The sequence below is a fragment of the Leuresthes tenuis genome, unplaced genomic scaffold (assembly GCF_036924035.1).
Source record: "Leuresthes tenuis unplaced genomic scaffold, fLeuTen1.0.hap1 SCAF_8, whole genome shotgun sequence".
NCBI classification, from domain to species: Eukaryota; Metazoa; Chordata; class Actinopteri; order Atheriniformes; family Atherinopsidae; genus Leuresthes; species Leuresthes tenuis.
Window position 1 is genome coordinate 23,880,908 of NW_027325362.1, and position 13,440 is coordinate 23,894,347.

The 13,440-nt window shown below is 41.7% G+C and overlaps 1 protein-coding gene across 1 annotated transcript; it reads right to left on the reverse strand.

Moving 5' to 3' along the window:
• Nucleotides 1-1,113: 1,113 nt before the first annotated feature.
• On the reverse strand, nt 1,114-7,616 carry LOC140312646 (alpha-internexin-like). Its single transcript, XM_072390414.1, has 5 exons — nt 7,322-7,616; nt 5,854-6,084; nt 5,050-5,577; nt 1,656-1,780; nt 1,114-1,526 (listed from the first exon to the last, which is right to left on the reverse strand). The coding sequence occupies exons 1-5, from the start codon at nt 7,613-7,615 to the stop codon at nt 1,334-1,336; spliced, it is 1,371 nt and encodes a 456-aa protein (XP_072246515.1). The 5' UTR covers nt 7,616; the 3' UTR covers nt 1,114-1,333.
• Between the last annotated feature and the right edge of the window lie 5,824 nt (nt 7,617-13,440).

A 13,440-nucleotide genomic window follows, 5' to 3' on the forward strand; every position in this document is an offset into this window, starting at 1 on the left:
CCTTTGATGTGAATTGGAGCTTAGACAGACTTGTGGTTAGATCGTACAGAAGAGCCTACTGTACCACAGGTATACGTCAGGATGATGTCAACACGGTGTGTTACAGCTTGCTGCACGACGACTGTCCTCTGAAGACTTTTCCTGAACACAGCTGGAATGTAAAAGGCTTGATAAAAGTGTATTGTTTGATATCTTTGTTTTAAAAAGTGCTCCTTTTTACTGAAATCTGGAAAACAGTTGGGTTATGGCTATTAAATTGAGAAAATATGATTTAAAGAAGCTCCACTGGTTGAGAAAGCGGCCTGTGTGCACAAGTTGAGTGTCCTGGTCTAAATACCCGTTACTGCAAGTCATCTCCCTTCACACTCTGGTCACATGAGGCTGAGCATTTGTCATGCACCAAACTAAGAATTCTCAGCTCTTTTCATTGCAACTCGTTTTAGGGTATGGAGAGAGCATCTTGACTCCACTCGACTCTCTCTTCAACATGGTGTGTTTAACTGAAATCTGCCCTACAACTTCGAGCTACCATGCAAACATATAATGGATACAAATGGCACACGATAACTCATGACCCTTAGTTATTACTGTGCTCAGGGTACAATGCACCAACACAAGGTCTGACAATTGGCCCAACCTTATGCTGGTAGTGGGACACCATCAGATACACTTTGTGAACACCACTCAACAATAGGGATCTATCTGGAAGAATGCTTTATATGAGCGCACATAAAAGCACAGGAATCAATTTGCTAGCCATATAGGATTGTTACTATTTTCCATTTTCTAGCATAGACTTCTGAATGTGATTGTGTTACCAACAGTGACACATTTTTTGCTTTTTATAGCCATAAAACAAACACAAAAGTATCACCAGCAGTGACAGCCATATGTCTAAAATGCTTCCAAGTCCACTGACAACAAAGCAGAGAGGTAAAACTATACTATATAGATATACTGAGCAATCTTCCACTCTTTTTCCCCTCCAACTACAACGCAGCTCTATGTGCAATCTCAGAACAGCTAAATGAAAACGAACATTTGTCTGGTCACACAGTTATGGTGGTGCGTTATCTGCACAACATTCGCCCCCAGGTGAGTTTCCTTTCGTTAATGTTGCAGATGTGACGAGCTATATTGACGACTCTTTCCATTCTAAAAGAATGAATATGTTTAAAATCCCCAAAATGATCTCAGTATTGACATCCACGCTGTGTCAAATACACGTCTAATTTAAAACATTTGGATTATTATTGCTCTAAAAAGTATCCTGTTACTATGAACTCGCTATACATGCACAGCATATCTCTTCTCGCGAGTTCCCTGTCTGTCCTCAGTTGTTGGAGTTGATGTCTGCCTCATCTTTATCCTCGCTGATATCTTTGAAGCTTTCCTTCGTGGCTCCTTCTTTCTCCCTTTGGGTGCCCCTGGAGGAGCTGGCTGCAGCTCGAGGTTGGTAGCTGTAGCTGGCCGTGCTGAACGACACCCCTGAGTTAAAGTGAGTTTCCTCCCCCTCCAGCAATTTCCTGACGGAATCAAATTAAATAAACAACATTTAGTAGTCAGGACTGTTTGTTTTTCAGAAATATATAAGGAAACTGATAAAAAGTCAACACATTGCTCTGTAAATTGCTGCATTTTCCTGAATCCAGTACCTATAAGCTGCTATCTCTATGTCCAGGGCCATCTTGACATTGAGCAGGTCTTGATACTCCCTCAGGTGCTGAGCCATCTCGCCCTTCAGGTTCCTAAGCTCAGCATCTAGGTGGCTAACCGTGTCCTGGTACAATTAAAATGGGAAAAAAAAAAGTTAGATATTTTCAGTGCAGTCAAAAACAACTGTGCATGTTTTTTGTTTTAGGTTTCTCTGTGACACAACGATGATAACCACATCTTGAAAGATATTCTCTCGATACAGTTTCCCGTGATACTTGTAAAGTGGCCATCTGAAGTTTAATAGGGGATTTCCTCTTAGTCTCAACAACCTTTAGGACTTAGCTTTCTGTTGCTTCTGTAAAAAGCCAGATGACCATCCTGCATTTAGCAGATCAGACATTAATCCAATAGAGGCAAAGGGTCAGTTTGTCTCTTACGTCCCAGGCACGTGTTAGACTTCCAACCACAAGCTAAATGCCATGGCATGACCTCACATGGAACCTGAATGAGATTAACTGTTACCTGAAAGAAAGCCAGAAGTTTGTCTTTTAAAAGTGATAATCAGTACAGCAAGGGGCCTCTTATGTCACGTCTTGTCTCACTTTGCTTCCCCCCCCCCCCCCCCCCCCCCCCCTTATTTCCTCATATGACATTATGTACATTTGGCATCATTGTTGTCATTAACTTGTGTTTCTCTGCCTCAGCAGGTATCCTTTGAATGGTGTTATGGTGTTTGTTGTCCCCTCTTTTCTGTCCTTTCAAACCACCCTTCCTGAGTCTGGTTCTGCCAGAGGCTTCTTCCTGTTAAAAGGGAGTCGTTTCTCTCCACAGTCGCCTCATGCAAGCTCAGGACAGCGGATTGGACCAAAGAGGAAATTTTGGTGCAATCTGTTGGTTTCCTTAGCTAGGAAATTGTTTTAGATTTGGCTCTGTGTATATGAATTGGGGGCTGCACGGTGGTGTGGTGCTTAGCACCGTCGCCTCACAGCGAGAGGGTTCCAGGTTCAACAGTGCACACCGGGGGGCCTTTCTGTGTGGAGTTTGTATGTTCTCCCTGTGTATGGGTGGGCTCTCTCCGGGTAGTCCGGCTTCCTCCCACCGTCCAAAAATATGCATGTTTGGTTAATTTGTGTCTGTAAAAATGGGGTGAGTGTGAGCGTGTGTGTGGTTGTGTGTCTCTGTGTGGTCCTCTGATGGATCTGTCCAGGGTGTACCCCGCCTCTCGCCTGATGACAGCTGGGAAAGGCTCAAGCCCCCCCCCGCGACCGGGCCGATGGATTAAGCGGGTATTGAAAATGGATGGATGGATGTATGAATTGGATTAAATTCTGAATTAAATTAATTGGATTTGATTGGATTATGATTACAATGAATTGAACTCCAATTGGCTTAAATTGGACTGTTTTATTGAAGTGCTTTGAGATGACATTTGTTGTAATTGATTTTTTGTTTCCCATATTTCGTCATTATGCACCCTGGCTTCCTCTCGCAGTCCAAAGACATGCATCTAAGTCTGAGTGGGGGTTATAAACTGACAGTAGGTGAGTATGCATCTGTCTGTTTCTCTTTGGTGGACTGGTCCAACTTGTACCCCGCATCTCGCCCCTATTGCAGGTTCCAGGCTGAATCAAGTATACAAAATTATGATGACTATTCACAATTCCTACCAAACTGTAGATGACTAGATTGGTACGATTTCCATGTCTGTCTACTAAGTATAGAGCTACAGACAGAAACTGATTACCTTAGCTTAGCACAAATACTGGGATCAGATAGGAGATACACCTCGTCCTAATGTCAGTATACTGAATTCTTAGTGTCCTAAGTGACTTGAAGACACAGAAATAGGGAACACCCTATTGCGTGCAGCTCGCTGTCAACTTTGCTTGAGGTGACATAATTGATGATGAGCTTTAGCGTGTGAGCCGCTCACTTTCAATCCTATTATTCCACAGTGTCATAGACCAATGATCTCCACACAACACAGTGCTGATGCAGGTGCCTCTTCCCAGCAAGTTTTATCAGTTATCTCAACTTTGACTATCACAATTGTAAGATTAGTATTTAAGCAACTTTAATCAAACATTTTTATCATTCCAAGGGCTGAAATTTGGTGTCATAGTTTTGTCTTTATCTGTGGGTCTCTACACAAATCCATCCATCCATTTTCGATACCCTGTTTATCAAATTGATGGTCGCGTTGGGGGCTGGAACTAATTCTTGCTGCTATCGGTTTAAAATCAGGGGTACACCCTGAACAGGTCACCAGTCCAACTCATGCCATTCATTAATCATACAGAAAATACATTAATTCATTTTGAAAAACATTTGAAATAGTATATTTATATTTGTCTGCTATAAAATTTTGGTTCACAGTATTTGTGCATTATATCTGTTTCGTGTTGTCATCATTCAAAAATATTAGCCTCATTCATAAATCCTCTAAAAACTCATCAGTGTTCCTTCAAATTGTACATTTTGAAGTTTTTGTCAGAAAGATGGAGATGTTAATCTGACCTCGCCAACATCTCTGCCCGCCAGCAGCTGACACAAACTTTCCTTTACTCCGCTAAGCAAAGACCAATTTCAATATTGATGTAATTCAGCTACACATTTATATGTCCAATGTGTTCTAATTGTATGTTTGGTAAAGCTCAGAAATAAAAATCTTCCTCTATATGTATTTGGACCAGAGAGCAGTTCTCACCAAAAGTAGAGGGAATTCTAAAAAGTCTTACACACATGGAAGTATCATAACGGTAATGCATTCATTTGCAATGCTTTCAACAGTCCAGGTGCTGCTAGCTCAATAAGCCAGACTAACTCAGAGCTAGCTAGTCTGGCACTGCCAGAAGCAGCCAGGGAAGCCACTAAGGTCAGGCTAGCCATGTCCCTAGCCTTATCCGGCCTGGCACTCCCAAAACTAGTGGCCCCAACCATCAACTCTAGTTTCATTGGGGGCAAGCTTCATGTAGCCTCCCACAACAAAAGTACCATGGGTCTTTGCGTGGCTTATATTCTGCTTTGTTCTTCACTTAGCATTTGATACCTGGGGCGACTGTTGCTCAGGAGGAAGAGCAATCATCAAAATCACCAACTTTCTGACTGGTGGTTCAACTCCAGCTTCCCCAGATCACTTGTCAAAGTGTCTTTGAGCAAGACACTGATTGCCTACCGATGCATCCATCGAAAGAGTGCCTTAGGCATAGAATTGTATTTCTGGACTACAGACTAAACGTTTCAGGCAGTTCAGGAGATGTGTCTTCTGTGATGTAGATGTCACTAATGGATTCTAAATAACTTATCCACATAAATTGAAATGATTATTTTTTTTACTACAACAGTGAATTGAGAGTAAAATCCCTGTACTTTTTTAAAATTACGAATGCTTGCCTGCATGGCTGCGACCTCGGCATTATGTGTATCCTCCATCTCAGTGATCTGTCTCTCCAGAGACTCGTTGGCGCCCCTCAAGGTTTCAATCTCGACGGTCTTAGACTGCAGCTGCCTCCTGAAATCATTGATCTCCTCTCTGCTGGCCTTCATGGCCTCATTGCTCCTTGTGGCTTGCTCAGTGAGGTTTGTAAACTTGTTGTTGTACCATTCCTCAGCTGACTGTAGATTTTTGGAGGCAATGGACTCATATTGGTTGCGGATCTCCTTCAGAGCTGAGGTAAGGTCAGGTTTGGCAAGCTCCAGCTCCACGGAGACCTGCTGCGCCTCCATCATGCCGCTCAGCTCCTCAATTTCCTCTTCATGCACCTTCCTCATGAAAGAGATTTCGTCCAAAAGCGATTCCACCCGGCGCTCCAGGTCCAGGCGGACGGCTGTGGCATCATCTACATCCTTCCTGAAGGACCTTAAGGCCTGCTCGGCTTCCTCCCGAGCCCTCACCTCTTCATCATACTTTACAATGAGCTTCTGAAATGAGAAGATGAAGAAGTGAGAGAAGGACAGGTTTGAGAAAAATTATTAGATAATGGCAGTTAAAAATACTGGGATGAAGATAAAAACTAATTAGACTAAAGTTGATGTTGTCAGAGCTAGAGAAGCTATATTTCAAAGAGGATTGTAGATAAGAGAAGAGGAGGAGTTAAAAAGTTGTGATTTCTGTGGGGGCGCTGGGTTCATGTCACATCAATACTAGTATGATCATATAACAAAAACAGTGTCCTCATCACCACCGTTTATCCTCACCTGCAGCTCGTCCTCCATGTTGTTTCTCTCTATGAGGATATGGTTCTTGTCCCTGCTAAGCTCCTCCAGCTGTGAGCGCAGGTCACTCATCTCCTGCTGGTAGCGATGAGCAACACGGGATGGCTCAGTGTGCTTCTGACGCAGAGTCACCAGCTCTGTCTCCAATACTTTGTTCTGCTGCTCCAAGTGTCGGACTTTATCGATGAACATGGCAAAGCGGTCATTCAGACCCTGGGCAACAAGATGAACACTTTTCTTTAGTACAGTCCTATACAAGAAAATACTGATTTTATAGTAAATTTCTGAGCACTTTGTAAATGAAGCAGTAGCTCACTGGCATTAATCCAGTGTCGTCATCATCATCATCATCCCCTTTGTTCCTGATCATTTTCTCTTGTTGCCCTGCTTTTGTGGTTATGGACAGCTCTCAGATGCTTTACTGGAGTTGAACATTTCCATTACAAACCAAAGTCCTGCATTTTTTATTTTCTGAAGCAAGAGCACATGGGTGTTAACAGGGAAATATGGCAGGTCAGTCCAGCACCCATGGTTCTATACTCTGAAATAATGTTGAAATAGATTCAGTTTGTGGTTTAGCATCATCTTGGTACAATATGCAAGGCCTTCGATGAAAAAGACACTTGCTGGATGGAAACATATATTTCTCTATAGCCCATGTTTATAAATCACTGTGCTTTTCCAGATTTGCAAGTTGCCAGTTCCTGAGGCACTGATACACCCCCATACCATCAGATATGCATGTTTTTAAGCTGAGTCCCGTTCAAATGCTTGGCAAATTGATATTGAGGAACATTTTTCTGAATTTGTTCTAATTTTTTTGCAGATTGCTGAACCTTTGCCAATCTTAACTTCTATGAAAACCCTGCCTCGAAGGTGTTATTTTAATACCAAGCCATGTTACTGACCTGCTGCCACTTAATCTAAATGGTGGCAAAATGTTCCGCCAGCTGTTTTAAGTACCACTTGCTTTTCTAGTCTTTGCTGCCCCAATCCCAGCTTTTTTGTTCCTGCCATCAAATTCAAGATGAAATAGGTCAAATGTTTCACTCTGAACACTTGGTTTATGAGTTTTGCAAATAATCACGTTCTGTTTTGTTTCTTTCTGGGTGTATTTCGTCACAAACAAAGAAATCCAGCAATAATACAATAATAATACCAAAAAAACAAAACAAAACAAAACACAAATAGAGGACCTGTCTTTCTATTTGGCATTCTCTCTACATCTCTATTGTCATTATTATCAAAATAATTACATCAGGTCTAAATTAGGCTACTTTAAGTAAAACAGAAATGTTAGTCACTAATAACACGTTTGTGGTTCACTTAATCTGAAACTGAAATTAGGACCTGAAGCGGATTGTGAGGCTTCTTGGAGGATCAAATGCGCTGCTGAAAGAGCAAGTGATTTTTTTTCTGCTTCCTGCCGTCAAGTTTTTATCACACATACCTGCAGCTGCTCCTTCTCGTTGGTTCTGATCACTTTGAATTCATTGTTGACCACGGAGGTTTGGCCCAAGTTGAGCGAGCCGGTCGGCACCAGCTGGAACGGCGCGGAGGACCGTCCGACCCGTCTGTAGAGACTGACGGAGGACGCGACGCTGCGGGACGCGGTGGTGGACCTGAGCCCCGCGGGGCCCCGAGCAGACGCGCCGTTCATGCGGGTGGAGGACATGGAGTACCTGGGGGAATCCCCGAATATCTTCCGATAGGACGACGAAGTGTAGCGGTCTCCGTAGCTCATCTTCACTGTGACTCACAGACTAAACTGGCAGACTTAAAGAGATTTACAGGAGCTTATAAACCGAGGGCTGCGGGAGGAGCGAACTATTTAACGCATTTCGTCCTATGGAAGTGTATCAAGGAAGCCTTGATAACTATTCCTGAACACTACCTAAAGAAAATGACAAGAAAGCTTGTCTAATAGGGTTCAGGCTATATTGAAGAATACACCAGATATTGACATTCAAGTTTTTTTTAAATGTACAAACTCTGTTTTTGTTCTATTCTATCCCTTTCATGCACGATGTCCACTTGAGTGGACGGAAATAAAAACATTTTTTTTATCATGAAAAATGGGGTTTTGTCGTCAAAGTTGCACATAGGCCACTAAAGTGGACGTTAAAGCATCAGATTTTCTGTTTCTGTTCCTCAGAAGCAAAATGTCCTTTCCATGTGACATTTCAGTAACTCCTTAAATAACTGGTGTAAAAATAAATATATTAATAATTTGTTTTTGTTTATGCCTACAGACAAATAAAAATCCTGACTGAGGCTTTTATAATTCGTGCATGAAAGGGCTATGTTACCATTGATGTTTGTACATGTTTCAGTGGATCACTACTCCTGTTTTCAGTGTCCGAACACTATATAAAGAAATTACTTTGGCACAGTACTTGTATATCGATTAAACACCAAATTATAACTTAGCTTAGAAGATAGTATTGTCCTCCCTTTTGTCTGCGGCTAAACATTTCCATTACATTTCCAAATACAACAACTTGTAAATGTGAATACAACTTTTCAACAATTTCAGCTTTCCTCCCAGTGTCACCTCCCCCTAGTGGCGCACGATTTCTTTGGGAAAACGGATAACATTTGTATATTGAGCCATAAAACTGCAGTTTCACTGCATGGCCCCTGATATCTGTTAATTGTAACTGACATGTCTCATGATGTTGATAAACCCCTCTTGAAGAGGATTCTCGGATAAAAAGCTGTACTCGGGCTTGACTCTCATTAAGCAGATCTGGTGCCTGTGTTATGCTTTATGTTGGTTTATGTTATCTATGTATAAGCTTCTTGATTTCTTCAAATATTCCTCATATTAACTAACAACTGCTGGCAAAATCCAACACAACAAAATGATTTCTCTTTCCTGCTAATACCTGTGAAATCACAGGAACTTTTGCTTGTGCGATGAAAGCCCCCCTTGTGAAGGAGGTGCTGGTGTTGGTGTCAGCTTCTGCTCCATCTGGGTATGAGTGAAGTCCAACCGAGTCTGGAAGAAACCACAAAGAAAATGTGCTACATGTATGAACTACACACCATAAACGACATGTGGAAAAAACAGCTCCACAGTGTCAAAGGTTGGATTATTTAGATTGAGAAGAATACTTTCCATTGTTTTATTTCTATTTCTGTGGTATGTGTGTCTGTGTCAAGGAAAATAAAAACGAGAGAAGCACTGGAAAGTCAAAATAAGCTCATTTGCACATGATGTCAGCTTTACCATCAACTTTCCTTTAAAAAATTGCCGATGCAAGTGGAGCGTGCTTGAGTCTCCAAGTCGAGCGGGGATATGAAGCTGCTTCCAGTAACAGGAAATATGTGGAAGATGTCAGAGGGTGGAGGTGGAGGGTAGGAGTTAATCTTTGTTTTTGTAGATGGTTTTTGCTGAAGGTGGAGATGTATGGCAGATATTTTCTGCAGCTGGATGTTAGAAGCTGAGATTGAAGGTAGGTTTTGCTGCAAGCGGAAGGCAGAGGCTGAAGATGGCAGAGGCTCGATCATTGCATTCTTGTTCTTGCCAGAAGCAGAAGAAACAGACATGACACCATTACAACACTTGAATAACTTTTGATTCAAACAGACCTCAGCATGTCATTTAAACTTCAAGGTCGATCTTCTGGTACTCTGTACTGAGTGTGTGTGCATTCCCAGAGGGTCGCTGTTGCAGCAGAGCAGTCGGGTGCTCCAAGCTGGGGGCCACAGGTGAGACTGGGAGGTCTTCAGGTTAGTGAATGGAGGCTTTGACACCGAATTCAGCTCCTCAACGGGATGATATGCTTTGTCTCGTTAGAAAGGTTGGCAGGAGTTGGAGAGCACTCGTGCTTTTGGTGTAAATTAGTTACCCGGAGAAGATCAGATAATTTCAGAGTGGAGGAACCTGCCTCCTTGACATCATTCTTTTACATTCCAACGGAACAAAAAGTTCAAAGGTTGCACTATAACTACATTTCTTCTGTACCACGTGACCTCATTGATGGCTGTTTAAACTGTCAAAGTAACTGTCAAAGTGCTCAAATCTCACATTTTTCCATGCTGGGAGTTTGTTGGGTTGCTTCCTTCAGTCACTGGGACTCTTTAGTTGTTGTCAGGTTGCAAAAAAAGAGAAAAACACAGGGTTCCTTTTAAAAATCATGTGTCATTCTTCTGAATTTGAGATAAATTTTTCAGTTCTGAAATCGCACCTTTGCAGTCACAATGCAGTACAAACTGTGCAACCTGCTGGTTCATTCATTCCAGTCATACCTGACGTCAGTCTCTCTGCTGTCTGTTGGAGAAGCCATGAATCAAAACTTTGCTCTATGAAAGTTATGTGATGTTGTATTGGCTTCCTGAGCTGTATATTGCAGAATAAACTTGCGTTTAGTAAATCAAGCACAATCACACTGGGTCATGGAGAACATGGATCATTTCACTAATAAATGGTTTGTTTGTGGGAAAAGTTCAAGCTACTTTGTCTGAGTTTGTAGCAGCAGACACATCAAATTCTAAATCCATAGAATTCTAGAATGGTGCAACACCGGTGGTGGCATGTTGCAGTAGCTGTGGGCAAACTGTGTCTTTCTTTTCAAACTGAGCTTTTTTGTGTGAAAATATTGATTTTTCTAAAGATCTTGGATGCTGTGCTACTGGAATGATTTCTGCTGATAATTTTCAACTGTTGCAACATCCAACGAGGAAGCTTTTTATGCGTTGGAGCAGCGGATTAAGATTTCCAAAGCTCAAGAAATGCATGGAATAACACCCCAAATGCAGATGAGATGAAGAGGACGTCACAGATGTAGGGCACGAGCAAACTGGAGCTGAAGGAGGAAGAAGTTTGAACTATTTCTTCTCTTAATCATCAGGGGGTTTGTGAGATCACTGATGGATAAAATGGAAAAACTTGACAAGAGCTGACAAGAACACAACAGTAAAATCTGAAATGCAGTATTGTTTGTTCCACAGACATGGCTGCAGGAATATGTTCCAGATTCCAGTGCCACTCTACCGGGCTCTCAGACTAAATGGCAGGTCAGGTCCTTCAGAGAGTTTTTTCTGTCATCCATCACCCGAGGGTACAGCAGGACAAGACTTGTGAGATTAGAAAAGAGTACAAGCAGAAAAAATGATAGATCGCTGTGAGAGTGTTACATCTAACTCACCTGGATTCATTTTTCTAACCACCAGTTTCACTTAAAGAGCAAGTCCACGTGTTAATCAGTATACACCTGCCATGTTACCGTTTTGATGTCTGGTTTTCACAGACACAATGATTCTGTTGTCAGCCACTAATTTGCTTTTTGTTTGTCTTTGGTCTCATTTAATAAGATTTACAGTTATTGAAACAGTCTATAGACCCTGTGGTTGTGATCTAGCAATGTTATGAGTCACATAAAACAAAGTGAAAATGTAAAAAGAATAAATAAAAGAAGGGAAAAAAGAGTTGATACCCCCATGGCCACAAAAAAGTGAGTGGAGAGCAAATCAAGCATAGTCTAACATAAACATGCACTATATGTCAAGTAGTTCGACTGAAATGCGACATAACAAATATATTATTTATACTAATTGAAAATGTGAAGTATGAAACACATTCAGAAGAAACACAGTCAGTTTAACTGTTCACCATCAAAGCTAAATCCCTGAGATACATAATGCCTGCTTTTGCCAGCTAAAGAATTTGAATATCTGAGAGTCAATATGCAGTAGTAATGACACGCTGGTCAGGAGCAGACCTGTAAGACTCCTCACCTGATGCCTCTGATGTTTGTCTTGATTTCCCCCATCATACACTCGCACATGTTCATCAGACGGCCAAGATGTCCCCACTGACTGACAGAAGGCAGCAGCTTCCCGCAAAAAGGCCAAAAACAGCAGCAAAAATCATGGTTCACGCATACTCGTTCAAAGGTCCAAGTCAGTGCCTGCCAACCTAGCTGCTTCACTGTTGGTCACATAATGACAGACTGAGACGGAAGAGGCCAGCCCACTGATAAACTTTATGACTGAAAGGGGCCCTCCAAAAAGATACACACAAAATCATCCACCTTTTCTGCATGAGAGGGATTTTGTGTCTTTAGTGTCAACTTTGTAGTAGTTTAATGCCTCTTTTGCTGTTGTTTTATGCGTCTGTGGTTATTTAGTGTAACTGTTTTCTGTCTTCTCATTTCATTGCGTCTCCTTGCTTTTCTTTTCAAATTTGTACACCTGCTTTGGTTCTTTTGTGTGCATTTAAAGTTGTTTTGGTACATTCTGTGACTCCTTGCAGTTGTTTTCTATCTCTTACCTTTGACCTTCACCCTGTCGTAGTCTGGCTGAATCGTTTTATGTATTGTTGGCTGCATTCCTTTATTTGTAACTTTTTACGATTTAACTTAACAGTCTTAGCCTGTGACAATTTGAGGTGTCACAAAATAAATGTTGATTTTAACCTTATAACTGCTGTGTTTTGGAATTAAACACCTTGATCCTCCTTCACGCAAAGAGACATACACATACACACACATGCAGCACATTGATAGGTATTATTGAATCAAGATCATCATTGACTTCTTCATGTGAACTAATGTGTTAATCATATATTCACGAGAAGCACATGTAGAGTAAAGGGGACTGTGTGGGGGAGCTAGTGCTGCCGTTCCCAATGATTGCCACTAGAGGCCATTGCAAACCAGAAGTTAGCCAATCTCTCATTTATAACATATTCTATCCACTCAAAGCAAGCACTGTCCAGTCCATTGGGTGGTGGCGGAGCCGTCAGGTGTGAAAAGAAGCAGGTGCAGAGTTGGACAATGAGGACCTTTGCAACACCTTGATTCTTGCCTTCATTGGCATGTCTGTTGTACATTTGCAGGTGTGCTTGAGATCACTGTCCTCTTGCAATGACCCAAATCTGGCCAAGGTTTAGCTGTCAGACAGATGGCCTCACATTTGACTCTGGAATGCTGTACGAACCACCCAGTGCCTACGGAAACAACGATGGACTGAAAATGAGCCATGTCATTTTAGGTTTAGCCTACTCATTCATTAACTTTAATTTAATCGTTGCATTTTCTATATATTTTAGTGTTTATTTGGGGGGGGCTTTAGCAGTTTCAGTCCCCCACGGAAAGGTACCTTGTGGAGTTACGTTTATACACATTTTTTCAAATATGATTTCTACCCATACGCCCGTATTGAATGCATTTTATCATGAAACATTAACAAATAATACTTTCAAACCACCGCATCCTGTTCGATGAACAAGAATTGACAAATGTTTTCACATTGATGTTTACTGCTTATTTTCAAAAACACACAAAAATTAAGTATCAAAGTTTTGCTCCATGGATCCCTGGTTCCTCCTCTGTCTGATATTAAGCAATCTTTACGGCTCTCCAAAGTATCCACTGGACATATTCTCCAAACTCTTTTCATGTGTTGTCCCACGATGGTGGAATGACCTACCGAGCGCTACCAGAGCAGTCTATCTTCAAGAAACTCTTGAAAACCCAACCCTTCAGAGAGCACCTCATATCCTAACACTTACCTTGTACTTACCTACCCCCTCTATCTTTGCACTTTATCTTTCTGCAGTTC